Below are 25537 nucleotides of genomic sequence, written 5' to 3' on the forward strand. Positions count from 1 at the left end.
TCCACCCTGAGGGTCAAAGATGGCTCTGGACAACCAAGGACACTGGTTAATCTTTAGTTACAGCAAGAGATAGAAAAATCTCTGATGAATCCCAGGAAGTGTTTTCCAAACCTTGCATGGGACTTAACATAGCTCTAGTTTTACAATGACAAGGCTCTTCATCATCTGCGTTGGGACCAGCACATTTCACCTTCCCATTTCTTGGAAACTTTTTGCAGAAAACCTCTTTAATCATCTCCAGACACAATGTGATAAGGAAGCTGTTCTCTGTCCAAACACTTCGTTAGTGCTAATTTTCATTAATAAAATAAAACATAAATAAATAAACAAACATAAAGAAAAATTTTATTGTAAGGCAACTACTCTTTTTCCTAAATTCCTTTACTATGCACCTACATAGCAATAGATGCAATGGGTACCGCCCAGAGAAACATTTCAATGATGCCAGAACTCGACCTTGGTTTATTTGTGTTTAAATTCATTACAATTTACTGTTCAGAAAGCATGTATGAGGATGCTTTGCTCATGAAAGCACTTGCCAAAGCAGATTTTTGGCTGTCAGCCTTGATTAATGTTGTTACAAAATTAAAGTGATTTTGAGTGGAAGCAACTAGGAAATGTCAAATTCATTGAGAATTGATTACATATAACTTTGCTGAAAAATCACAGAATCATAGAATGGTTTGGGTTGGAAAGGACCTTAAGATCACCCAGTTCCAACCCCACTGCCATGGGCAGAGACACCTCACACTAGACCATGTCACCCAAGGCTTTGTTCAACCTGGCCTTAAAGATTGCCAGGGATGGAGCATTCACAACCTGCTTGGCCAGCCTGTTCCAGTGCCTCACCACCCTCACAGTAAAGAACTTCTTCCTTATATCCAACCTGAACTTCCCCTGTGTAAATTTAAACCCATTATCCCTTGCCCTATCACTCCAGTCGCTGCTGAAGAGTCCCTCCCCAGCATCCTTGTAGGCCATCTTCATACACTGGAAGGCTGCTATCAGGTCTCCACGCAGCCTTCTCTTCTCCAGGCTGAACAGCCCCAACTTCCTCAGCCTGTCTTCATATGGGAGGTGCTCCAGTCCCCTGATCATCCTTGTGGCTGGCCTCTTCTGGATTTGCTCCAACATGCTTTTCTTATGTAGGGGATATGAGAACTAGATACAGTACTCCAAGTGGGATCTCATGAGAGATCTTCTGAAGTATGTGTTGAAATTGTCCACACAAAACCCCCCATCTTGTACAATGAATACATTTGCCAGAACAAGAAATCAAAACAAAACAAAATGGTCAGTTCGTAAGCCAACTAGAAACAGGAGAAAAATATTAATTTACTTTTTTGAAATGGTTACCTCTGTACCTTGTGCACATTTTAAATTGTATACCAGACAGACGAACCGTACCCGAAGATAAAAGTAGATTTTGTATGCCATATCTTTAAAATACTTGGTAGACATAAAGAGAAATACTTTGGTTGGAGCAACAAAAACCTTAATAGAAAAACTGGTGAGAGATATAGCTGTTCAGCTGGGAGCAAAAGGTATTTTATGATGCCACAGTGTAGCTTACTTCTCATTATACCTGAATTAAATCATACTCATACATTTTATGTATTGTTGACACCTGGTATATGGGATGCAAATGCATAAGAATCCCTTGTTCAGACCCCGCAGGTTTTTTCAGATAGAAATATTTTTTTATACATATTATATATGCATGCGTATAAACCCATTATGAATATTACCATAAATCTGCTGTATACGGGATATTTAGGTCTTTGTGCATTTCATAAATGTAACACAGGACAATGCTGTACAACTGAAGGCACTACTTCAACACAAGAGTTACTGTAATGTGGGGCTCTAAAGCCAATCCAAACCCAAAATCCCAGATTCAAATATTCCAGACTTTGGGGAGGGAGAGAATATGACTTTTGTGGCTTGGTCCCATGACACCAGTCCAAGACATGTGTGGTCCCATTTGTTTAGAAATACAATAATTTGTTATTTTCTGCAGGAAAGAATAGCTTTCTTACATGATCTCAAGCTATTCAGGCGTATTTATAGCAGTGAAATCATGTAAGATGTGCCTGATTGTGTTGCTCAATTTTTTCTTTTAATTTATTTGCTTGCCCAAAGCAATCTCTTTTTTTAATTTTGCATGTAGCCTTGGGATGCAATTTAGGGCTGAAAGCACATTTCAATATGCTTAAGATAAAGAAGTAAAGATCTTTTTGAAACTGTTTTAACTGGGTGTCAATGCTTCCCAAAGTGATAGATGTTACCATTGTATAAGCATGTGGAAGGGACCTTGATTTTTGCTTCTTCACAGTGATGATGAGAGGCACTGGAACACTGCTAATTGCTACACACTCTTCATGGCCATAGGCAGAATCTATTGCATAAACAGCTTCACTAGAGCTGCTGGGAGCATGCTGATGTACGTTGACTGAGAACATGGCCAAAGAAACATTAAACAATGGAAACATAAAAGCTAACAGTTAAAACAGCAGCTACAGAAATCTAAATTTCTTGTTTTCTTTTTAGAAGCAAACACTGCAAAAATCAACTATATTCCTTATGCATATGAAGCGCAGCAGCATAGCCAGATACGGCTTATCGTCAGTACTGGATGTTCTCATTCACTTCTAATCTGTCTTTTCTACGACAGCACAGTTCAGGAAGTCTGTATAATGGAGGAGCTGGAAAGCTATTTCTGATTCCCATTTTCCCACCGTGCCATTTACCTTGCAACCTTCGCAAGTGATGCAGCGATAATGATATCCGGTGGCTTTGTCCCCACATACTACACATAGCTCATCCTTGTCTAAGTAACTGGGTATATACCCTGTAAAGAAAAAGAGGATGTGGCATGTAAACTCAATATAAAATGACATGATACATTTGATATGAAAATATTATAAGAAAATCCACTGCAGATCTTGTCTACCAGCCCCATGTTTCTGAACCCACTGAATTTCCTGAATAAAAAGCTCATACTATGTTACAGACTTACTGAAACACAGTCTAGAGTATCTTCTACTTTTCAGATTGTTTCAGCATCTACTGGTCAAGAGGGAGAAACTGGAACATGATTGCCCTCTTCTAAGTGAGATATTACCTCAGAAAAATAAATCTATTTATTTTTACCTCAAAGGCTTTGATGTGAAAAGATCAAATAACACTAGATATTTCTCTTTCCTGTTTAACATAAAACCAGGTATACTTGTACACTGAAGATGAGATCCCTGGTTGCAGGGTGCCTTACAGACCTGATAGTAAGAAGTATTTACTGAGAGATTATTAAAGAAAGCTCCACAGGAGACAAATACCAGCAATAGACATCCCAAGCTGTAGTGAACATACCTGACCTGGATGTGTTCCACAAGAACATTTACTATAGCCTGGATTTAGGACAAAATATGTGGGCATACAAATACGTGTGTGTGCGCATACATGCATGTGTTAGAATAACACTTTCTCGCCTGAAGTGGTTTACCACACGCCTAACAAAAGAAATCAAGTATCACTGCTATAAAAAACATTGGCAATGCTTGATCCTTTTCCCACAATGGCATTCGTTTTGATAACATAAATGTATTTTCAATTTGAGCAAAACCCCAAAACAACTCTGATGGCAACCAAAAGACAGCTCTAAAGAGAATTTTTAAACAGGGTAAACTACAAACCATTCAATATAAGTGCTCTCATGACTCATAATCAATGGAGCTATGGTACATAACTTTTCCTTCTGAAAAATGTATCCATAAAGATGCAATACAGAGATCTCAGATTCATTTTGAGGGAAGAGAAGGAAGTGCAGCTATGTGTGTAACCACGTAAGATTATTAAAGTGTAGTAAAAATTTCACAGAAACCCAGAATGGCTGAGGTTGGAAGGAACCTCTGGAGGTCATTTGGTTCAACCTCCCTGCTTAAGCAGGGCCACATACAGCCAGTTGCCCAGGACCATGTTCTGATGGGTTTTGAGTATCTGCAAGGATGAAGACTTCACAGCCATTCTGGCAGTCTGTGCAAGTGCTTGGTCACCCTCTTAGTCTTTCCTGTCTTTCCATAATGCTAGGAAGCAGGAGCACTCTGAAGCCATGCCCAGCTACCTGCTTGTCAGGTTTGCCAATATGCCTACTGGCATCTGAAAGTGGAGAGGGGAACTGAGCTGAGATCTTGATGATGTATAGCGTCAGTCAATATTACAGTAAAAGATCAGATTTACATTCAGGTTACACCTCTCCATGATGAACAAGTCGTGCTTGGATAAAGACTGGTGGATACATGGAGCTGGTTCTGTGACCTTGAGGGAACAGACACAGCAGGGTTTTGACTCTAATTTACATCACTGACTCCTAACGGACATCATGCCAGTGGGGGATTAGCAGAGGCTATTATCTCCATCCTGTCTCCCTTTTGCTCACACCTGTCTCTGCGCATGCAACACATATACAACATGGAATTGATACAACAGGCAGCAGTTAGCAAAGGGATGCGGAATTTTACACTAAATTTCTCAAAAAGATTGATGGCTTCTTATTATTGCTATTTACTGCTATTCATGAAACAGAGACTTAGAATCACTTGTGAATTAAATGCCCTGATATTTCATTAAGTATTTAATCTGGTTAGCACTGTTTGTGTAATGGCAGCTTTGTTCTACTGGAGCAGGAGACCACTTGTCTAAGCCGCTTCCTTAATATATACAGTAGCTTGCACATGGAGTCACTTGGTGTCTATTTCCTTCTTGGAGTTTCATGACTTTATCCAACCCAGGAGACAGTTTCCAACCTGGCAGAAAACACATATCTCCTACAGGCACCCCTAGTAAGAAATTAAAAATGGCATCCTTATATGCAACCACATTCCCAACCCCTTTGCTCTCCAGACTCCCACCTGCCAGCCTGCCTAATCTTACTGTCTTGGCAAGACTAAGTACTCAGCAAGCCCAGTTCCCCCTGTCTAGAATAATATATTATATAATCCATTACAGCAATCCTGATGGTGATTTACAACATCTTTTATATCATAACACTAGCTTTGTAGAGGTATGAAGAAATGATTCCTCGTGCAAGAAATTATTCCCTTCGATAGAAAAAGACACCATGAGTTTGCCCCAGCAGCTGTAAGGACAGAATGAGATCTGCTAACCTATGCAGTCACCTGAGGTACTTTGTTTCATTAATATGGTATGCCTCCACTCTCAAATTACCATTTGCAGGAATGATACCTTAAAGCATTATATGTGACAGATTGGAGGGACACAAATGAGACACTCAGTGGCTATTCTTGCCCCTCTCCTGCAAGAAGGTAAAGAAAAACTATTGAAATGAAAACAACCCCCCCAAAATGATAATGACTTTTTTAACTCTGTACCTGGCACACATTAAAAAAAAATAAATAATGTTTTGAGAAAAGTACAGAACCAATTTCAGTTTTGTTCAAGTCTCATTGCATAGACTCTGTATCTCCAGGTCTGAGTCTGTACAGATAATTAATACTGGTTTAGGGATTAAACCACACCTTAAAGAGATTCTAGGAGCCAAACTATATTTGACTACCAAACAGGGGTATGAGTGACATCAACACAAATTATGCCTGTATACCAGATGTTCCTCAGTAGTTTGCCCTTGATCCACCACATTTATACCGTGCAAGCAGAAAAAGCCATTTTTTGCACAAGGACACTTGTGTTTTAAGACCATTATTTAGTATTTTGATTATCATTGTACATTGGCAGAGTCATGTATTAAATATATTCCCTGAAATCTTTCTTTTCCATATCTAGTATGGTTTCCGTGACTAGCAATCACTCACTAAAATGAGTAGTTAATGATTTACCAGTAAGCTCGTATTCACTTACCAGACGTTGCAATAAAAAAATGAAAAAGATGAAATTAATTACTACCTTGAGAATCCTCAACTGCATTAGAACTGAAAATTCATATGCTGTTCTACCGACTCCAGAGTCACACTGTAACTCTTTACAAATTATGAAAAATTACAAGAACCATCCAGATATCATCCAAGATACATCCTTGTGTAGAAAAAGCTTAAATTGAGTGTTTATCAGGGAAAGCATAGAGCTGAGTGACAAAAAGCACACTCCATTCTTGTTTGCGCTATTACCAATATTGATCTGAAAGGCTAGGCTGTAAACTGATCCTTGTTTCCCATTCCCTTTAAATTATTCCCACTGAGAAAAGTTGCTTATTTTTCTATTGAGCTCTGAAGCACCGAGCATGTTCTTAAACAGATTTACGCATTTCTTGTTAGCTAACTGGCTTTCTTGTCTGCAATTACGATTGTTGTTGACATTCTTCAATTTATAGAATTACTGAAATTTGGCAAGAGATTCTGCAAGGATAGAATCTGGAACATTTTACACTCTCTTTTCCCTCAGTGATTTATCTATGTACTAATCCTGTTCTTTGGGCTGGGTCAGAACCTTTATCAAAAGTAATGCACTTAGCCCAGATGTGCTGAAAACATTTTAGTCCAAACTGTGTTATCACTTAAATTGCTGTGACCAGTTCTGTACCTGCATCACTGCCAACCACAGGTACAAAACACTCTACTGTTGCAAAATTTTCCCCAAAATTATTTAAAGGTTTTTAGACACCATTGCTTAGTATCACACGTAACTTCTGTGTTCAGAAAGCTAAGCCTCACTGAATATCAGTTTTACTACTGATGCAAAAGCTAAGTATGACTTAGCTCACTTTTGCACCCTTCATTTGGTTGTGGAAAGGTTACACTAAAGGAGCTGAAAACCCTTTTTCCACTGATACTTTTATTAAAAAAGAAACATATAATCGCAATGATCTGCTGAGTAAGATGCAATTTTTCTGGTCAGTGTTATCTCCTTAGATAAGTGGTCAAGAGCAAAATTAATCATTTTAAAGCCCAAAACAATTAACATTCAGAGAGCCGCTCTGCTGCAAAGGCCAAGATAACAAATTGTCAGTGTTTCTGTGAATTGATTATGTGCACACATACTGCCTGTACCAATGAGAAGACATTTTCATATAAGCTCCATGTTGTATTTTCTTAGCTATTCAGAAAGTACCCTAATGTTTTCACACCACTAAGAACTCAGTTTGGACTAATTCGTTCCCATACTCTCGCATTCAAACAGTATGTATTCTCAGCTGCACGTAAATTGCCTGAGAATATAAAGGGAAATAATAATGACAATTACAATTATATACATTATTATTTTACAATTCTAACATTAACAAGAATAATAACTTTTAAAGTTCCATTCTCCCATCATAACAAGAGCCCTTAAAAAGACACCATTACCCTCACTTTGCTTCTGGGAAAGCCACAGGGCTGAGGGGCTGGCATTGCTACAGCCTGACTCAAGAATTCCCACCTGCAAACCCTTGGTTTGGGGGGCAGCCTTTGGTTACTCCTGGTCCACCCCACAGAGCCTGAAGTTAAAGCCTAACCTCATCGACACTCACGGGCATCTTTCATTAATTCTGTCCATAAAGAACTGTGCAAAGGGAAGTGAAAGACAACTCATCCCAGTTTTAACTTTGCAGACCTATTTCTCACATTGTCCAAATGGCCAGAACACTGTGCGCATACCAAACATGGAGATATTGAGGTTTCTGGACCTCTGTACCTACTTATTTTGTACTTTCCTGGCTGCACTGCTTCTACCCTGTCACCGGGTACTTCTCACTGTAGAGGCAGTATGAGGAGATCCAAGAACACTTTTGTCTATCAGCTTTGGCACAAGGGGAGGGTGGCATGGGCTGCCTCTGAGCATCATCCATCCAGCGTGCAGTGCTGCAAGATAACCATGGCCGGTGGCACCATAAGAGGGGAAAAATATTCCAGTTTAAGCTCTCTGAGACAGAACTGGAAATAGCACCTCATTCTCACAGTCACAGAATCACAGAATCATAGAATAGTTAGGGTTGGAAAGGACCTTAAGATCATCCAGTTTCAACCCCCCCTGCCATGGGCAGGGACACCTCACACTAAACCATCTCACCCAAGGCTTTGTCCAGCCTTGCCTTGAACACCGCCAGGGATGGAGCACTCATGATGAGCCCTGTTCTGCTCATCATATTTCACAGCCCCATGTAGAAAACAAAGTGTATCTGGTTGCCTGTCTCCTGCAGTAGGATCAGGTCCAAGACGGCTTGCTTAATAAAACAGTGAGCTCTTGCACGAATATTGTGCTGCTACATTTTAAAAGCATACCCTGCAGCACAAGAGATAAAAGGAGCAGCAAGCAGATGTAAAGCTAAAACTGCACTTCCACCTCTTGATTTTCTGGAGCACAGTTTCAAGTCTTTCATCAGAATTTGTGACAGATAATCAGAAAATAATAGTTTTAAGTGTAATGTAATAACTGGAGCAGCTTAAGTGCTTCCTGGTATTTTAGAATAACTGGCCATACTTTCTAAGTATTTTATTTTTTCCTTCAGTAACACTTTGTTGGGGTCTTTGGTTCTTGTTTTTTAAAGTTATTTTCTGACTTATTTTAAAGAATAAAAAGATAAAGATTTAAAGACATAAAGACAGAGCAGTAATTAAGCTCCCCTTCATAAGGAGATTTTTTTCAGCATATAAAATGTTGCTTTTTTTTTTTTTTTCTGGTCACAGGGAAAAAGATTATGACCACTTAGTAACTCACAAAAGTTTGGATAGGAAAAGACTTCGTGTGCTATTGTAAAGTACAATCTGATTTTAACAGCATACTACTGAGGTTACTACAAATTTCAGAGGACTAACAGAAATACCAACTGCAACAATCAAGACTCATCATGAACACCTGCTTAAGGACTTAATTTTGCTTTAATGGGCTATTACTAAGGCTTCTCTAACAAACTCCCTCATGGTCACCCCCCCAAATCAATTCTGGATCAATACAGACACACATGCCCTGTGTAGAGCCTTCTGTTCTTAGGACAGGATTAAAAGATTCGTTAGTTTTAGGATAGCTTGGTTAAAAGATGGAAATTAGGAAAAACAAAAAGGAAGATGCACATGTCCCAGAGAGTTTATATCCCTTCTGCTTAAGAAACTCAGCGTTTGTAAAGGTTTGACAGAAGGGAGGCAATTTTATTGATTATCACAGTAATAAGGTTCTAAGGCTTGAAAGAATCCCAAAGCACGTTGCTCAGTCTCTGTGAATGATCAATTAAAAGCCTGCTTGAAAGCCAGCTTCCACCAAAATTCACACCCATTTCTTAGTGAAACTGAGGTAGTAAAAAGCAAGGGCAGATATGCAGCTTTTAGAAACTATTCTTTCAACCAAAGACAAAAACTTTAAACAGAGCAGATGTCAGGTGTCTGAGTCCTGAAATATCTTAATTAAAGCTCTGATCTAGGTATATCAATTATTATTTATAACCTTTAATGTTATGAAAAATGTATTCCTTCACTGACTTTGCAATAGCAAGTCTTTATTTTCTCTGCATGAATCCTTAGTGATATTTTTCTTTAACCAAAAACAAAGCATGAGAAAAGTCTACGATGAGTTATAAATTCATTAGTTAAAACCCAAGAACAGATAAATAGCCTTAAAAAGCATTTAAAATGTTGCACAACACAAAAACATGCATTATCCACAACCACATTTAGTCTACAATCTGATCATGCTCTGCTAGCTTCCTAGAACAGGATTTTAAAAAACATTTCCTTTATTATGAAATACAAAGCTGTTCAAAGTATAAAACTCAGACATTCTTCTGCCAAACATAGGTTTCTGCCAAAATAGACTTACTGCACCAAGTCCTAAATGAATATTGCCTGCATAAAGGAAAATACTACAGTTTTTCATGTAGTTCATAAGATCAATCAGCCTGCTTCTTACTGCAAAGCTACTTCGAAAGTAGCAAATGGTGTTTTCTTTATCTGCCGAGGTACATCAGATTCACCTGCGTTTTGGGTAAGTGCATACAGAAAGCCTGGTCTCAACAGAAAAAGGACATTATGTTGGTACAACAGACTGTGTGTTTTTATCCTTTAATAATGTCATTTTACAGAAACACATAGAACGTACACTTTGCATGCATCAGTTTGCTTGGCTGAGTTCAGAGCAAGTAGCACTGAAAACATTTCCAAGTGTTTGCTGGTATTTTGGGCTCTTTTTTGAATTTGCTCTGCTTACTTGAAAGTAAAAGAATAAATGTTAAAAACAGGCAATGATTTAACCCGGAGGGAGCAGATACTTCCCTCTGACTGTCTCTCACAAACACATCAACTTTTTGGATGCAGAATAGTTTTTCTTACATAGGTACGTTCTATGTTTTCAGTCATTTTTGCTTTGCATAATCAGAAACTACACAGCTTTCACTTAAAAGACAGTAACTCTTAAATGTAATCATTTTCCAATACGTATTTGCAGTTCTATTTTCACAATATTTTTACAAGAGTTGCCGAGTACACACAGTCCACATTTGCTGATAATGAGGACTCACGCAAATTGTCTGTAAGCAACCAGAAATGCAGCATTAAGATGCAGAATATATCATGATGATATTTTCTAAGAGAAACTTTCTTACCTAGCTCACTGGTGAATAGCAAATGAACTTAATAGCCCCAGAAAGCAGAAAACAAGTAATATATTTGCAAATGTTTCTTACAGATTAAGAAAAAGTGCTTGGAAATCCTCATTGCTCACAGAAAAACCTTACAATCACCTAGCAACCTATGTTACTGCTGCTTTCAATTTTGAACAGGCAGCTTTCACATCCAAAGATGCATCTGAGCCAACTGATGCACCTGTAAGTTTAAAGCAAATCAAAAACAAAAACAGAGATTATATTTTTTTTGTTATTTAAATAAATTGCCCCTACCTTTCTTCTGAGAGTACGATGGCGACTGCACTTGAGAAAAAGTAGGCTTTTCTTCTGTGAAATATTCAGGTTGGTTGTACTGATTCAGGGCCATGTCCATGTCAGAGTACTCGCTTTTAAACACGTTTCCAGGGTAACTACAGGTATAAGGCTGATTCACCGCCCAGGCCTGTTCCATATATATGTTGTTACTGTGCAGGACCTGAGCATCACAACTGCTGTAACCCTGATTATCTTCAATATATGTGCAATAATCAGTGGACTGCATGTAGCAATTGCTACCGGCAGCTGGGTGCACTTCATATATTTCTTGCATACAGTAGTTCATTTTGTTACCCTATCTCAGCTTCTACTTCACGTACTCACACACATGCATACACACGCAGGCATGCATACACATAGAACGGGAGAGGAGCAATGAATATACACCAACAAAGTCGACTGCAAAACAGTCCGTTTTACTTCGGAGCACCACCTGATGTGCTAAAATCCTATTTATATTGGGACGCCTTGTGAACTCCCCTGCCAGTCAAACATATTGGGAAGCAGATTTATGACAGTCAAAGGTCTTAATCTGTGACTGTAAGTTAATTCCACGCGAAGATGGCAGGCAGGTAGCAATGACCACCAGACAAAGAAGCGACATCCCGACAACCCTCCTGTTCCCCTGTTTGTCTGGAATAATCATTTTATAAACCATTTCCAGCCTTTCCAATATGATTAGAAAATGATTACTAAGGCGAGGACACAGTTATGTCACTGTAGTTGTCAACTTAAGTGTGAAGCATTATAAAGACTGCTTAAGAACTCCCAGAGGGGATACGCTGAAAATCCTAAAATCAATAATCCTGTTTTTCAGCATTAAACCACAGAAAATCCAATAGTGCTGTGCTGATGACCCAAACAGTAGTCTAGTTTTACAAAATTTAGCAACTTAATCTGTCATCAGCTTTATTGATTTTGTTTTACAGAATTACATGCATGAATCTCCCCAGCCTTCCACACATACACAATCATCCCCACTGCCCGGTAATGCATTTACGGGAAAGCAGCTTTTCTGAACTTCAGTGATTTGGGGAGGTAATTTCTATTGAGTTCAACAGGTGGGTAACTTAGAACACTGCTTAAATATTATCAATAAGCTAATTGCTTTGCTGTTTCGCCTATGTTTCGGTAACGAAGAACTTTCAGAACCGTATCTTTTTTGACAACAGACTGAGTAGAGTAAGAGGTGTTTTTGCTCATTTTGGCTCACCTATGAACACGTCAATGCCACTACAACAAAAAGTATATGATTTTATAATTGCTTAATGCACCAAAAACTAATATACCTTGTTCAATCAGCCATTCTTTCTGATCTAAAAGAAATGGTTGCATTCTAAGTTACATTAGCTGTTACTGGTTTTTACTAGGCAAAACGTGATTTTTCTTTACATACAGCTAATAGGGTAAAACCTGTGAAGTCAGTAACAAGACGGTATCGTCTGTTCTTATTAGGAAGCAGAATTATTACTGATTTGCTAATGAGGTTTTAGCTTTCTTATTTCAGGATTGCCAAAATTACCATGTAGGTTGCCCCTTTTTCTTCTAGGATCTTAAGTGTACATCAAACAACTCTGATGAACGTATACCCAAATATTAATCAAAATTTCAGTGAAATAGGTAAGAACTGGGCACGACATATACATATTTCTCCCTCCCGATATTGTTTAATGTTTGTCTAATGCAAAGAGCCAGCGCAGAAATGCTCTCCCTTCCAACATACAACTGTAACTAACCTATCTAAATAAGAAGCATTGCCAATTAGTATCTAATGTACAGGATAGCAGGATTCAGGATAAATGTCTTCAGAGTTAAAATTCATGCCTGGATTTTTATTTTCTTCCCCTCTAACTATAAAAAAAGCATCTTTAACACACATCTCTTATTAACTTGCTCACAAAATAGTAATACATTTGATAGGTCAAAATCAACTCTATCAAGATCAATTGTAATGAAGTCTTGCTTCCAAAATGAATTTATTTGACTAAAACTCTGATAACTGAAACTAATACCTTGCTTCATTAAGAGCACTAATAGTTACTGAAATCCCAAGAAGTACAACACCAACGAATGAACGGCATTCTCCACACTATTTTTACCAAAGATCTAACTCAACAAGTAACATTGTGATATACCATGTGAAAAAAGCACACAATAGAAGTAAATTTTCCTTTTAGCTCAGGCCCATGATCACAACAGTGATTCTGTCTGTGACAAAAAGCACGTCTTAGGCAAGATCTGACTTTTCCCAAATGGATGTTCAGCATTTCATAGAACACATGTTTCCTAAGAAACTCCGCAGTAGTTGTTTACACACAAACCCCCAAACCATCCTTATTTATGTCATAGGTTCGTAACACTGTGGTACACACAAATGCAACCCAAGCAATCTGCGAAGCTTTCTTCTCCACATTTCCCAGACAGAAAACATTCCACGAGTACAAAACGTGGGTTGTTCATTTACCACTACACGATCTCCCGTACAGCTAACAGGAATTGATGTGAGATTGTGCACACAGCTGGGGCTGTACTTTACAGGTTAGCAAAGCAGAATACCTAGGTATTTCTACACCACCCAGAAAAGCTTTGGAGAGCCGGGCTTTATATCCTTAGTGGGATTTTTTCCCCCTGTGGATTTGTTTTGCCAGATTAATCAAACTTCCTATAAATTTTCTCTTCTTTTGTTCTCCCATTTCCCCCCTCATCTCCCCCCACCCCCAATTTGATATAGCTTTATTACTGAAAAAAAAGAGAAAGCAAACCAGAAACAAGACAGGGTGTAGACAGAGCCATCCCAACCAGGCTGACATCCGAGGAATGGTATCTCAACATGGCACACCTGCAACTTAACTTTCTGCTCCAAAATAAATCCCTCAAATACTTCTTATTTTCTGCTGCTATGTCAATAATGTTTAGAAATGTGGCATATGTACTTTTGTTGGAATTACTGTAATACCACAAGGAAATTAAATTACACAAAACTCTGAGATAAGGAAAAACGGACAAAAGAATGATAAACACTGCAAGGAAACAGAGGTTGCTTACCTGTAACGTGCTAACATTAAAGAGGCTTATAGCACTGCAGATTGCTGTTCCCTTGGAAACAAATCAGTTCAAGAAACACTGCAAAGATTTAACATCTGTATGAAAACTGAAATATTCCTAAAATATTTTCATTTTAATTTCTGAGGATCCAATCCTGCAGGTCCCTTCCATGTATCACTTTGAATTAAATCATCTGATAAAAGACAGTCAGACAGGGTCTTTATCAAAAGGCTAAAAACGGAGTAGAAAATAATATGAACAGCTTTTCTTTGTCTCGTATTCTGATTTGAATACTAGTCTTTAAATCATGTCATGTTGAAATTTCATTGCCTTCAGCAATGTAGCACTGCATTTGGAATTTTATTAGTTCACAAGTGTCTGCTTATGTGAACACACAGAAATTAATCACCAGTAGAATAAAACCTCTGGTGTGAGCCAACAGGCCAGTGATAAAACAGAAACTTTGATATTGCAGCAGAAGAAGATCCAAAGTTTGAACCTTTCATGCTCTTGAGGTGTCAGTTCATTGTATTAACGAAGGCAGAAATACTTGCTGAACATGACTAGTGAATGCCCCAAAGGTGTGAAATACTCACCCTGGTGTAAATCAGAAGTAAATGTGGTGCAGTCAGTGATGTTACACTGGGTTGGAAGAAGTCAGGCTGAGAATGCCTGAAAGGAGATGTCTGCAGGAGACACTGCCTTACATGAGACCATGCAGCTCTTCATCAACTCCTGATTTTAAAATCCTGACTGAAACCTTTTGATTATGAACAATCAAACCCCCTGCTAAGCTGCACTTCTCTCGGCACTTAACAGTCTCTCTGCGTTACAAAATTCACCAAAATGAACCCACAGGAATGTTAAGGCAAGACAATTGCTGTGGATTATCCTCCTGACAGTATACCCCACCAACCTAGAGCCCCAACACACAAAAAAACCCTGTCATTTATCACAATCCAATCTGCTGTGTACATCTGCTATCTGCTTGAATGTGCAGGTGATGTATTACCTGCAAGTCACATTCTCCTGACTGTTCCCAAACTGTGCACCCCTGGTCTAGAGTCCTGGCTACCTTAATGCTGCAGTTAGAGCCCCTACACGCTATTCCTCAAAGCTTCAGAAGTGTCAGTACACGGGAGGTATTGCAGAGCACTCAAATTAGTGAGTGCCACTTCTAAAGGACCAAATGGAAGAATCTTGAGTTAGCTGTGTTCACACTTTATGCATACAGATGGTCAAAAAGTTTTGTACATTTGAACATGTCAGTTGCACGGATTAAACATACCTTTATAAACTCTTAACAGTTACGCACACTTGTATTATCAGCTCCCAGTTTTATAATACGCATTTTTACATGTGACAAAAGAACTGTTAAATTTCCTACTTCAAGATTTTCTTGTTGTGTGCATTCTCTCAGCCACCTCTGATGAAAACTATAGGGGAAAAACAATTAGTTCACTGCTCTTCAAGGAGAACACAAATCTGCACTTTCAGGACACTGGGCACATCCCATATAGTCCCTGTCATTTTGTATCGTAAAGAAAATACATTGAAAACCATAACAGCTTTTGAGAAGTAGTATTAATGTGGCTTTTGCAACACACATCATATGTCAAATATGGCTAGCTCGGTGCCCATATGATTAGTTACCAATTTTCTTTAATGTGTATATATTTGCACTACCTTATTCATTCACTTTACATACTATGACCAGAGACTCAAAATGGTCCCTCAAAAATATGACTATGCAAACTTACTGTTAAAGATTAAACTATGAAAACCTCAAACATAAGAATCTAAAATAATGCTGCGCACTTACAAGAAAGGAAAATTAATTCTATGTTGTATTTATCTTATTTTTAAATCTCTACTTGTGACTACATCATAAAGCATTTAGAATTATGGAATTCTAGTGCCATACAGTTACAATAATATTTAACAGTTCCCGGGGTAAACCTCAGTGCAATCAAACACACTAAAAATTGTCATTTTCTCTACACTATATTTAATATAACAAGTGATAGAGTTGAGGAAAAATGAGCTTGAGTTTTTGCCACAAAATCATTTCTTCGCATTTGCAACAGATGCAGCAGCTTTCAAACTAGCTGCCCTTGGTTTAAACTTGAGGAAAATCTTACTTACATAATAGCACACCTCTTTTCTCAACAGGTATTAGATTAGTTCTTTCTCTAAAACTGTTTCCCTCACAAAATCTGCTGTACCTCAGTTATGACATGCCACTAAATTTGTATATGACTCATAAAATGCCAGCGTATGATGTGCCTTTTATTGAAACACTTTAAACTCATTAGTCTGTTTGGATAACATAGAATGTCATAATTTATACTTAAATGTTCAGGTTCACTACAAATCCAGTTATCCCTGAAAATATTTGACACCTTGAATAAATTTGGATAAAAGAGAATGGAGCTTGCTGTTTCATGATCAGGACTCTTCCAGGGTTCGTGCTTGCTTTATCTTGCACTAGCTCCTTGCACTATTCAACACATGTAGGTAGCACACAGTCTTGTCAAAAAGCATTTGCTCTTTGAGAGGTTTGCAAACGAACCAGGTAACAAAATCCTTGAATAGTGTTTGACAACATTTAAGATATTCTCTGAGAAAACATTACTAAGAGTAATTATAGACCTGTGACCCAGACAACCCAATTTGTTAAGCCTCCCAATATATCATATCTGGAAGACCCTGCTAGCAGACATCAGTTAATTACATGGCTTATCTCTTGAGAAAGTAACTGCCAATACTTACAACATGTACCTTTTCTGAGTCATTCCCTACCCCAACTCCACATGAAAACTTGAAGGTAAAAAGTTCTATTTGTGCAAAAATAAAACCTAGCAGAAAGCTACCTAATTTTGCTGGACACAACATAATTAACAGACTCTTGGGTGGGACTGTCTGGGTTTGGCCGCCTCCTGACACCCCTTAGTAAGACGTTAAAGCGATCAACACCTGACATCTGTTAGCAAAGAGGCATTCTGAGGTAAAGAGCAAGTAAATCTAAAGAAATCAGGTACTTAGACCAGTTTAACTTTTCCATGAGGTGATATCCTGCCTGACACTGTAATCTTTCTTCCTGGAGTGACGTAAGACCTAAGTAAAAGAAAACAATTTGTAATCCCTCCCTCATAATATGCACTAATTATTTTTTGAGCAAAGAACAATGAAGAACTATTTATCCCAGTTTAAAAAGGAATAAAAATAACTTAAGCACTAAATTTGCGCTAATACCTAAGCAACTGTGATTCTTAAAAGGAATCCCTTCAATGTGAACAAAAAAAGCTACCTGAAAAAAATGGTTCCTGACTAATAAGGCAAAGATTCATAACAAGAAGTTCCATTTATCTGAGTTCTGTATATGCACTTACTGAGGCTTTGGGGATGATTAATATTAAAGAGGAAAAGCAAACAATACAGTCACATGTGAGAGCTGAACACCCTGAAAGTAGTAAAAGAATGCTTTTGTTTGCCTTTGCATTCTTAATGTATCAAGAGCATTCTTTATTTCAAAGGACCAGCTCAAAAAAGATTTTTGACCAGCTTATCAAGACCACAGAGAGACAAATATATCTTTAAAGGGCTAAAGGAATAGATACTATTTTATATTGGGTACCACACAGAAAACCTCGAACTACTCATCACATTGTCACCAGGGCTCTTCACAAAGCTATTAAACTGAATAAAAAGGAATAGTAAAAATCTCAATTATCACTGCTGAAAAAAAATAATAAAATCAAAATAATTGGCAACAAGAAAACACCCCCTCAGGTAATAATGCTTTTACCAATGGTCAAACCCCTGACCATAAACACAGATATAACAACCTCTTTTGTTTGCTTGCTTTTAACACAGCATTTGCTGTACTCTGCATAATAATGCCAGTTACCTTTACACTTTTTTTCTTCTTTTTGGCATTCTTGGGCACCTGGCATGACTTGAAAGTTTGCTTTTGTATGGCCTGGCTGTAAAACTGTGCTATTCCAAGTTGAAGCATGGAGACACTGCGAAAGCTGCTGTCCATTCCTCTGGATATCATATTTTTTGGAGTGCCTTTTCCTACAGAAATGGTTTTCTGCTATGCCCACTACATTCCATTTCTGATCTCTGTTGGGAAGGTGAATCAGTTTGTCCCACGACAGGAGGCCATGTCCTGGATGTTTGGCAAATACCGCTGGGCTACAAACTGTTGGCATTGCCAAAATCTTGCTCAGGTGTGGAGTTTTGGAAAGCAAGCTGTTCCCCAGCTCTCCTGATGCTGTGGTATTCCCGTGCATCTCCACTTGACCGCACTGATACGATGCAGAGCCTTTCAGCCATGCCCATTCAGCCACCATAGTTCCCGTTCGGTACAAGTAAACAAAATTCCCCGTCTGTGAAGCCTGAACAAGTAGGCAGAGCTATGTGGACAGGCAGACACTGATGCAACTTTCACAACATCACAACTACAACATGGACCTGAGGGCAAGTTACCACCAATTTATTGCCTTGCTCATATGATCATTTGAGGTCTTGTAGGTCGAGGCTGGTCGTGAACAATTTTCAGATGCTTAAAACACAAAACATCAAGGATTCAGCCTTGTTTGACTTTGCTCTTATCGTAGGCTGACCTGAGGGACACTCTGTTACCTAAGTGTGACATTCTTATGTGGGCATGCTTAGCAGTTCCGCTTTTGCTACCTACTGCCTCTCTCCAGTTGTGGTCACAGTAGAGTATCAGAGACACTAATTTTATCACAGAAGCATGGACTCTTGGGTCCATGGTAAATAATGAACAACATTAAAGCTGCATGATTTGATCTCATTTGTCATAATGATTAAGCAAATCTATTTATTCTTTGATACAGAAAATGAGATACCACTGGTTGATAAATCTGTAGGACTAAATATAGCCCATTTTCTATTTTTGGGTTGCAAAACTAACTTCTATCATAGGTGATATTCCACATTTAAACCAATTATTTCTTACATATTACGTGTGTCAAAACTAAAAATACAAAATAGTCTTCTAACTTTCACATAGAAAACAGCAAATTCCAGACGTGATGACTGACATCCACTGTGGTTTTAATCATAGTAAGATTCTGCTATGTTAAGGGACGTAAGAGTTAATTTTACGTGTATTTCACTCACTAAAGAAATCCGTATACATAATAGCAAATAACTTTTGATTTCAGTTACCAGATGTATCATGCTATTGCTGTTCCTGAAAGTTTTATCTTAAGAGTACTCTTAAGTGGAACATTGCCAATATAGGACATACCCAGCAGACTTAAATACTGTTATCCTATGTGAATCCCTGATAGTATATATAGTTTTTCTCAATGTCTTATTTGATTTTAAATGTAAATTCATAGCTTTTTTTTCCGCTGGGAGTATAAGCCCACCTGAGATTTGAAGTTAAGGGTCCTTTCCTTCTATCTATCTCAGCTGTATCTCAGCTGGAGATACCACTGTACCTCAGCTGGACATTAAGAACGTGAATTTGTATGAGAAAGTACCTGGCATCTCAGACTTCAATGCACAGGGCAGGTAAGTTAACTACAGAATTTGCACTTACCTACTTCTGGCTTTATCTGCTCTTAGTAAAGACTTGATTTTTAAAAACTTTAAATTAAAAACTAACTCTTTAATGCAGGTAATATGACAAGACACTATCACTAGTAGGAGGATAATCAGATTTAAAATAGAATAGTGAAAGTAACCCAGAAAATACCAGGCAATTTTTTAAAATAGAAAGAACAGAATACAGATTTTTTTTTTTTCCCCATAAATTGGACACTTTTGTATCTTCTAGACTTCATAAGAAATTTTATCTCAGAAGGAGAGACTTGATTGTTCTGGTAAGACATTCTGGGAGTTGCACAGAACTCCCCTGTAAGATCTGAACTGGACTGGGCCATTTCACTCTTCTTGGCAGGGAAAGAAATTGTCCATTATAACCCTTTCTCTCTTCCACCAGTCTTTGTATAATCTTAGATAACATAGCCTTCAGTACAAGGCTACTCTCTCTCATCTTCCATCATATTCTAGTTATCTCCCTGCATAGATAATCTTCATGTAAATGTGAGAGTCGGGCATGTGCAACAGATACAAAAGAAATAAAATAAAGGCACTTCTGTAATTCAATCATAAATAGGTATTTCTATGCTTTGTTGACTTCTTAAGCAGACCACTGGCCCCACACAATTCTTGAAGTTGTTGTTTAATTAAAACACATACACTCACTGCAATGGCAAAAATTTTGTTCCCCAAGGATTCAAAGAGGATGTCACATAAGGATTACAGATTTTTAGCTTTAGCAAGGAAATCTAAAACCCTCCTTAACTTAAAAAACAGAGTTTAAACCCTATTTTCCAAATTCTGTATTTGCAAAGCATTTATAGGATTTTAAAATATGATTTAGATTCATTTAAACTATGAGAAGAAACTAATTCTATTACAGCTTCCATCATCTGGAATTTGCCCAGGCAGAGTTTACAAAGGCTAAGCCAACATCAAGCAGCTCTATCCTTTTTCTTTTAGTTCCCTCTAAAATTTGTTCCTTTATTTTAACTCCCGTGTTAGATACCATTTACTTAATTTACAAGCTTCCACCTTATTTCACAAATTCCCTTCAGTCACCAGAGACACTTCACATTTAAATTTTGCTAAATGAGGGTTAAATTGTAAGGAACTACCACTGAAGGGTCTCATATTTTATCTCCGTTTCTAAGACTTCCTATACTGTGGCACAGCAGATATGTATCTGCTAAATTACCATTCAGCTTATTAAAATGTTAAATTACAGTCTCACTACAGGACTAAATTATTTGTTCTACTCATTTTGTCTAAAATATCTTGCCTGAATTTTTCCAAAGCTTTCTTCCTTTTTTTTCCCCCCAGCAGAGAATGAAGTTTAAATCTCCTCCATCTGCTCTTGGTTTTGTCAAACCCAACCCCTTGATAAAGGATGATAATATAATTTTGTCTGAGCTCCCTAATTGTAAGAGAAGCATCCCTCTCTCCCTCCAGCTATTGCTAAAATAGCCGTAATAAAGGCAGAAAGCAGTACAGCCTACTGGGATGAATCACGACCACAGGCCCTTTTTCAGGGTAAAGAGGGACTAATAAGAACGGCCTAGAGCTCTTTTAGTCAACATAAGTAAAGGAATCATCAAGTAATTTCACAGATATAAAAGCAGCACATCATAGCAATAGCTGGCATCTGAGCAGTCAACAGTTCAAAAGTAATTTAACATTGCCAAGCTGCTCACAGCCTATATGAGTTTTAACTCCTAGCTGATCAAAACAGCAGCAGTTATGTGAATGCATTAGCAGACTCTGAATTGTCATTAACATACTTGATTGCAAAACTTTATATATAAGTTTTGCCTGTGCTCATATTTGAAGTTTACTGAAAACACAGAAGCAAGGGCAACAGCACTTTACTGGGGTTTTCTTTAAACATTTAAGTATGCGAGCACCTAAGGACACTGAAGTGGGTTGGCTTCAGAGAGATCAACTAAGGCAAATGTAATCAGGATTAGGACTGAGGGGTGCACAGTAGGTTGATCAAGCAGCCCAGCTTTGTATGGACCCAGTCCAGTAACATTAGATGATGTTTACTTCATGACTTACAAAAAAACAAGCAAGCTACAATTAAAGGATGTCTCCCCAGCAAAATTAAAACCTGATTTGTGTTTTGTGCAAGCATTTTAAAATACACAAAGTGACTATAGTAAAAGCATGTAAAGTTTTATAAGTGTTTGTGCTGAGAATGGTAACTGTTCTGTTAATACTGAAACTAACATTTCATTAATGATGCAGTCAGTTTAGAGGATTTTATTTATTTTGCTTCTCCTCTCTTTGTCCCCTTCTCCCTTCTCCTTTCCCTTTCTTCCCTTTTCTTCCAAATAACACCATAGCATTTTATTCTCATTCTTCCTTATGAAAAATGGAAACACTTCACAACAGAGTTTCTCAACTTTTAAACTAGGTTCATGTGATTCTTGAACAAGCAGGATGGAGCACAGCTAATACAGACTAGCCAGATTCTTCTTCCTAAATATGCAAACCCTCCCTCTGTGTAATGTGATAAATAAAACCTTTGAGAATGTGTGGTTTGTTTCCTAAATTCTAAAATGTAAAAATGACAGGGACTGTAAGAAAAGTTGTACAATGAGAGAAAGGGACTCTAGCAAGTGGGACTAGTGATGTCTACTGAAACCACTAGGTTGTTCCAGTATCCTACAAGTATATGTTTATGTGTATACTTGTGGAGAAAAACAGAGCCAGGAGTATTTAATCCAGGACTGTTGTACTGTTACTTACTTTAACAGTGGCAATATTATAAAATATTTAAATGTTACATTTTAGAATATGTCTTTCATTATAAACTAAATGTCATTATTTCCAATCTTTTGGATTACATGATTACATCATCACAAAATAAGGTTTTCCAGATATTATATTAAACTTTTTAAAGAGTTTTTAAGATGTAAGAAAAGGTAATATTAAGAAACTTGTAATACAAAGTGTAATAGCTTTATCCTTGTTCTTGTCACCAGGTATCTTAATGAGCACCTCAATGTGAACAAGTGTAATTGCTTTTTAAAAACATGCTGAATTTCTATTAACTATTAAGGTAATACCAGACATATAATTATCTCATCAAGAGCCTGGCTTTGACATTATGCTCAAATTTCTAAACATAAGACTAATCAGAGGAAAAGAATATCCAGAAAAACATGACAGCTCATCTGTAAGGCAACCAGAGGTAGATTCTGAGCACAGAGAAGGAAATGGTTCTGGGTTTTGGTATGTAAAGAGCTATCTGAAAACCTTGCCTTAGAGAAATGAACACAAGTTGCTTACCCAACTATATGGAATCTTGTGGCAGCTACAGATGCCATGAAAATACTGGAATAAATGAGTGATGCCATGAAAATACTGGAATAAATGAGAGATGACAGTTCCCAGTAAGATCACCACAGAAGATACTGGGTTACACAACGTAACTAGATAGGTGATGTCAACCAGACAGTCACACAGATGCTAAATGCAATTGACCTTCTCATAGTTCTGTACAATGTGGGAGTTTTTCTGAGAACAAGGTATACCTGAGCACTGCAGCTCTGTTCAAACCCCAATGCTCATCTCGTTTCTATTCTCCAGCAGGAGCCATAAGCAGGTACCCAGACAAGAGTAGGAGCAAAGACAACATATATGAGAGTTCCCACCAATAGTCTCCCAATCTCCAGCTACTTGTCAGCCCAAGCGATTGCCTGAGCCCCTGTAGCCTACCTAAACTGTAGTAATACCCAAAGAATCTCTTTTTGAAGTGCAGCTCGGCCTCCTCTTGTGTACACTTCTTGCATGGACACCACTCCTTGACAAGGAGTTCCAGTATCAGTCTCTAATATGCAGAACAACCTCCTCCTCTTTGCTTTAAACCAAGATTAATTTGATACTCAACAGACAGCAATCCACCTCTCCAGGACTCATTTTGCCATCTACTGCTTGTGTGAATACGGGAATGTTAATGGATTTTTATCTTTTCATATTGTGTTAGGTAATTCTTTAAATGCTGGGAATAGGCTCAAATAAAAGTGAGAGGCCATTTCTAGATTAAGGATCAAAATACCATAAAATAGATCATTAAAACACGTAAGTCACAGTGAAACCACTTGAGAAAACACACAGACCACTTCCATGAATCACTTCAAATCACTACCACCATTTTGTAAAATCCTGATTCTGAGTACTGCTTTTGCCATAAGCTTTCAAATCATTTCACATGGTCTTCCCTCAATCCCACATTAGACCCTTTCACCCCTCTCCAATGGATGGTATATTTGGCCACCATTTACTAACAGCAAATCCTGGGGATACCTGCACATAATTGAAGCTCTTTGTTTTTTCAAGATGATGAAACAGTTCAAGCTATTTCAGTTCTTAGCTTAAGAGCTACCCAGTACCTTGAAATAACACCTCCCGTTCCAGGACTGAAGTTTGAGCAATGGCCGGGTAGAAAAGCAGATATTAAAACTAGAAATCTTGACATATTTGTGAAATACAAAAAACAATAAACAAACAAAATTTGCCCAAATAATGGAGTCAAAGGCTTCTGCAGAAAGGCAGAGAAACTGGGATGTAAGAATTCTTTAAACCTTGAAATAAACTGAAGCTTGGTACAGGTCTGAACAGTTTTCACAGCACATGATCACGTACAGAACAAAGCAGATCTGAAAGTCTGGCCTCCTTGTTCTGCAACCTCTAAACATTTCCTTAAACATTTGTCTTCTTTTATGATAAGCGCTGTAGCAAATCTGATGCTTTTAAAGAACATAATCAGAAACACATTTAAGGAATATAAAAGGTACTTCGTTTATACGAAATTAACTGGAAAATGCCAGACTAGATAGTAGCTTTCCTATTGTTCATTGACAGCTTTGTATTTGGCACAAAAAAAATACAGTGCTCTCTACATGTAGGACTGTATATGAAGGACAAGTATTGTAAGTTCGTTGCTCTGCAATACAGTCATCAGAAGAACTGAACTGAGCAGTCTGTGGTCAGGCATATGAAGACCATAAGATGTCAGGCTGCAACTCCTGCGGCAAGCACAGCAAAGGAAAGTGTTTTATAGGCTACTGGAGAAGACTTATTGAAAACACAGGGACAGTTTGGGTTTTTTTAATGAACTGTTTTAAAAGGGTTTTGCCCCTTCGTGTCGGATACTGACAACACTATACACTCCTAACTGATGGCAGCAGTGAAACAGTGATGCACAGTCTTAGAATGATACTCAAAATCTCAGACACTACAGCCTAGTCCCATCAGAAATAAAATTCAGGCAGACGAGTTAACAAAAAGAAGCACCTCTGGTTAAAATGAAACTCCTACAGGCAGGACACTGATGGATTATTGATGCAAAAAGAGACAAAAGAAAAAATCTCAGCACTAACATACTGAAACATGCTTCGGAAAATGGCTAGCAGATGTTGCAGATGTAAAAAAAAAAAAGTGTTTGTTTCCTCTGCTCCTTGTGAAATCTAACCAGATCCTTTGGTTCGGTTTGTTTTAAATGTGTGTATTCTCTGGAAAATGTAGCGGGTATCCATGCACTGTAAATACCAAACTTTAACACCTTTAGGAGCACACAGACATAAGGTCTTCATGTTTATCCTACGGAAAAAAACACTCTTTAGAGCCTTTTCTCTCCATGATGGGAAAGAAAACCCCAACACATTACTAAGGAATTGCATAAAAAATTGGGAAGTTACAAAATGTTATACGGACTCCTTGCCTCTTGAAACTTGCGTTATATAGGACTTTCTGAAAGCACTTTTTAAAACATCAAAGTTTAAAACAAAAAAGTTAAAATTAAACCAGAATGTCTGTAACCTAGAACTTACCAAGTGTGATATTTTTAACTGCATATTTAAAAATACGCTTCTAAGTAATAAGAGCCATCATGGAGTGATTCATAGCTTCATGCAAAAACATCCCACAATATAAATCTTGTTAACCTTTTGAAAATCCCCAAAAGCTCATTACAAAGCTGATGAATCCTGGCGTAACAAAACCTTATATTAAAGTATTTACTGTCCT

At 37.8% G+C, this 25537-nt stretch overlaps 1 protein-coding gene across 33 annotated transcripts in view; it reads right to left on the reverse strand.

Moving 5' to 3' along the window:
* Positions 1-25537, reverse strand: part of THRB (thyroid hormone receptor beta) — a 173229-nt gene that overhangs the window by 18206 nt on the left and 129486 nt on the right. For 31 of the 33 annotated variants that reach the window (XM_065666108.1, XM_065666104.1, XM_065666093.1 and 28 more), the window contains one exon: positions 2751-2851. In XM_065666108.1, coding sequence (XP_065522180.1) covers positions 2751-2851 — 101 coding nt within the window. Of the gene's footprint in view, positions 1-2750; positions 2852-10834; positions 11163-17831; positions 18280-25537 lie in introns of those variants that run through there. The other 2 variants (XM_065666076.1, XM_065666077.1) reach the window with 2 other exon arrangements.

The sequence above is a fragment of the Lathamus discolor genome, chromosome 2 (genome assembly GCF_037157495.1).
Source record: "Lathamus discolor isolate bLatDis1 chromosome 2, bLatDis1.hap1, whole genome shotgun sequence".
Lineage (NCBI taxonomy): Eukaryota > Metazoa > Chordata > Aves > Psittaciformes > Psittacidae > Lathamus > Lathamus discolor.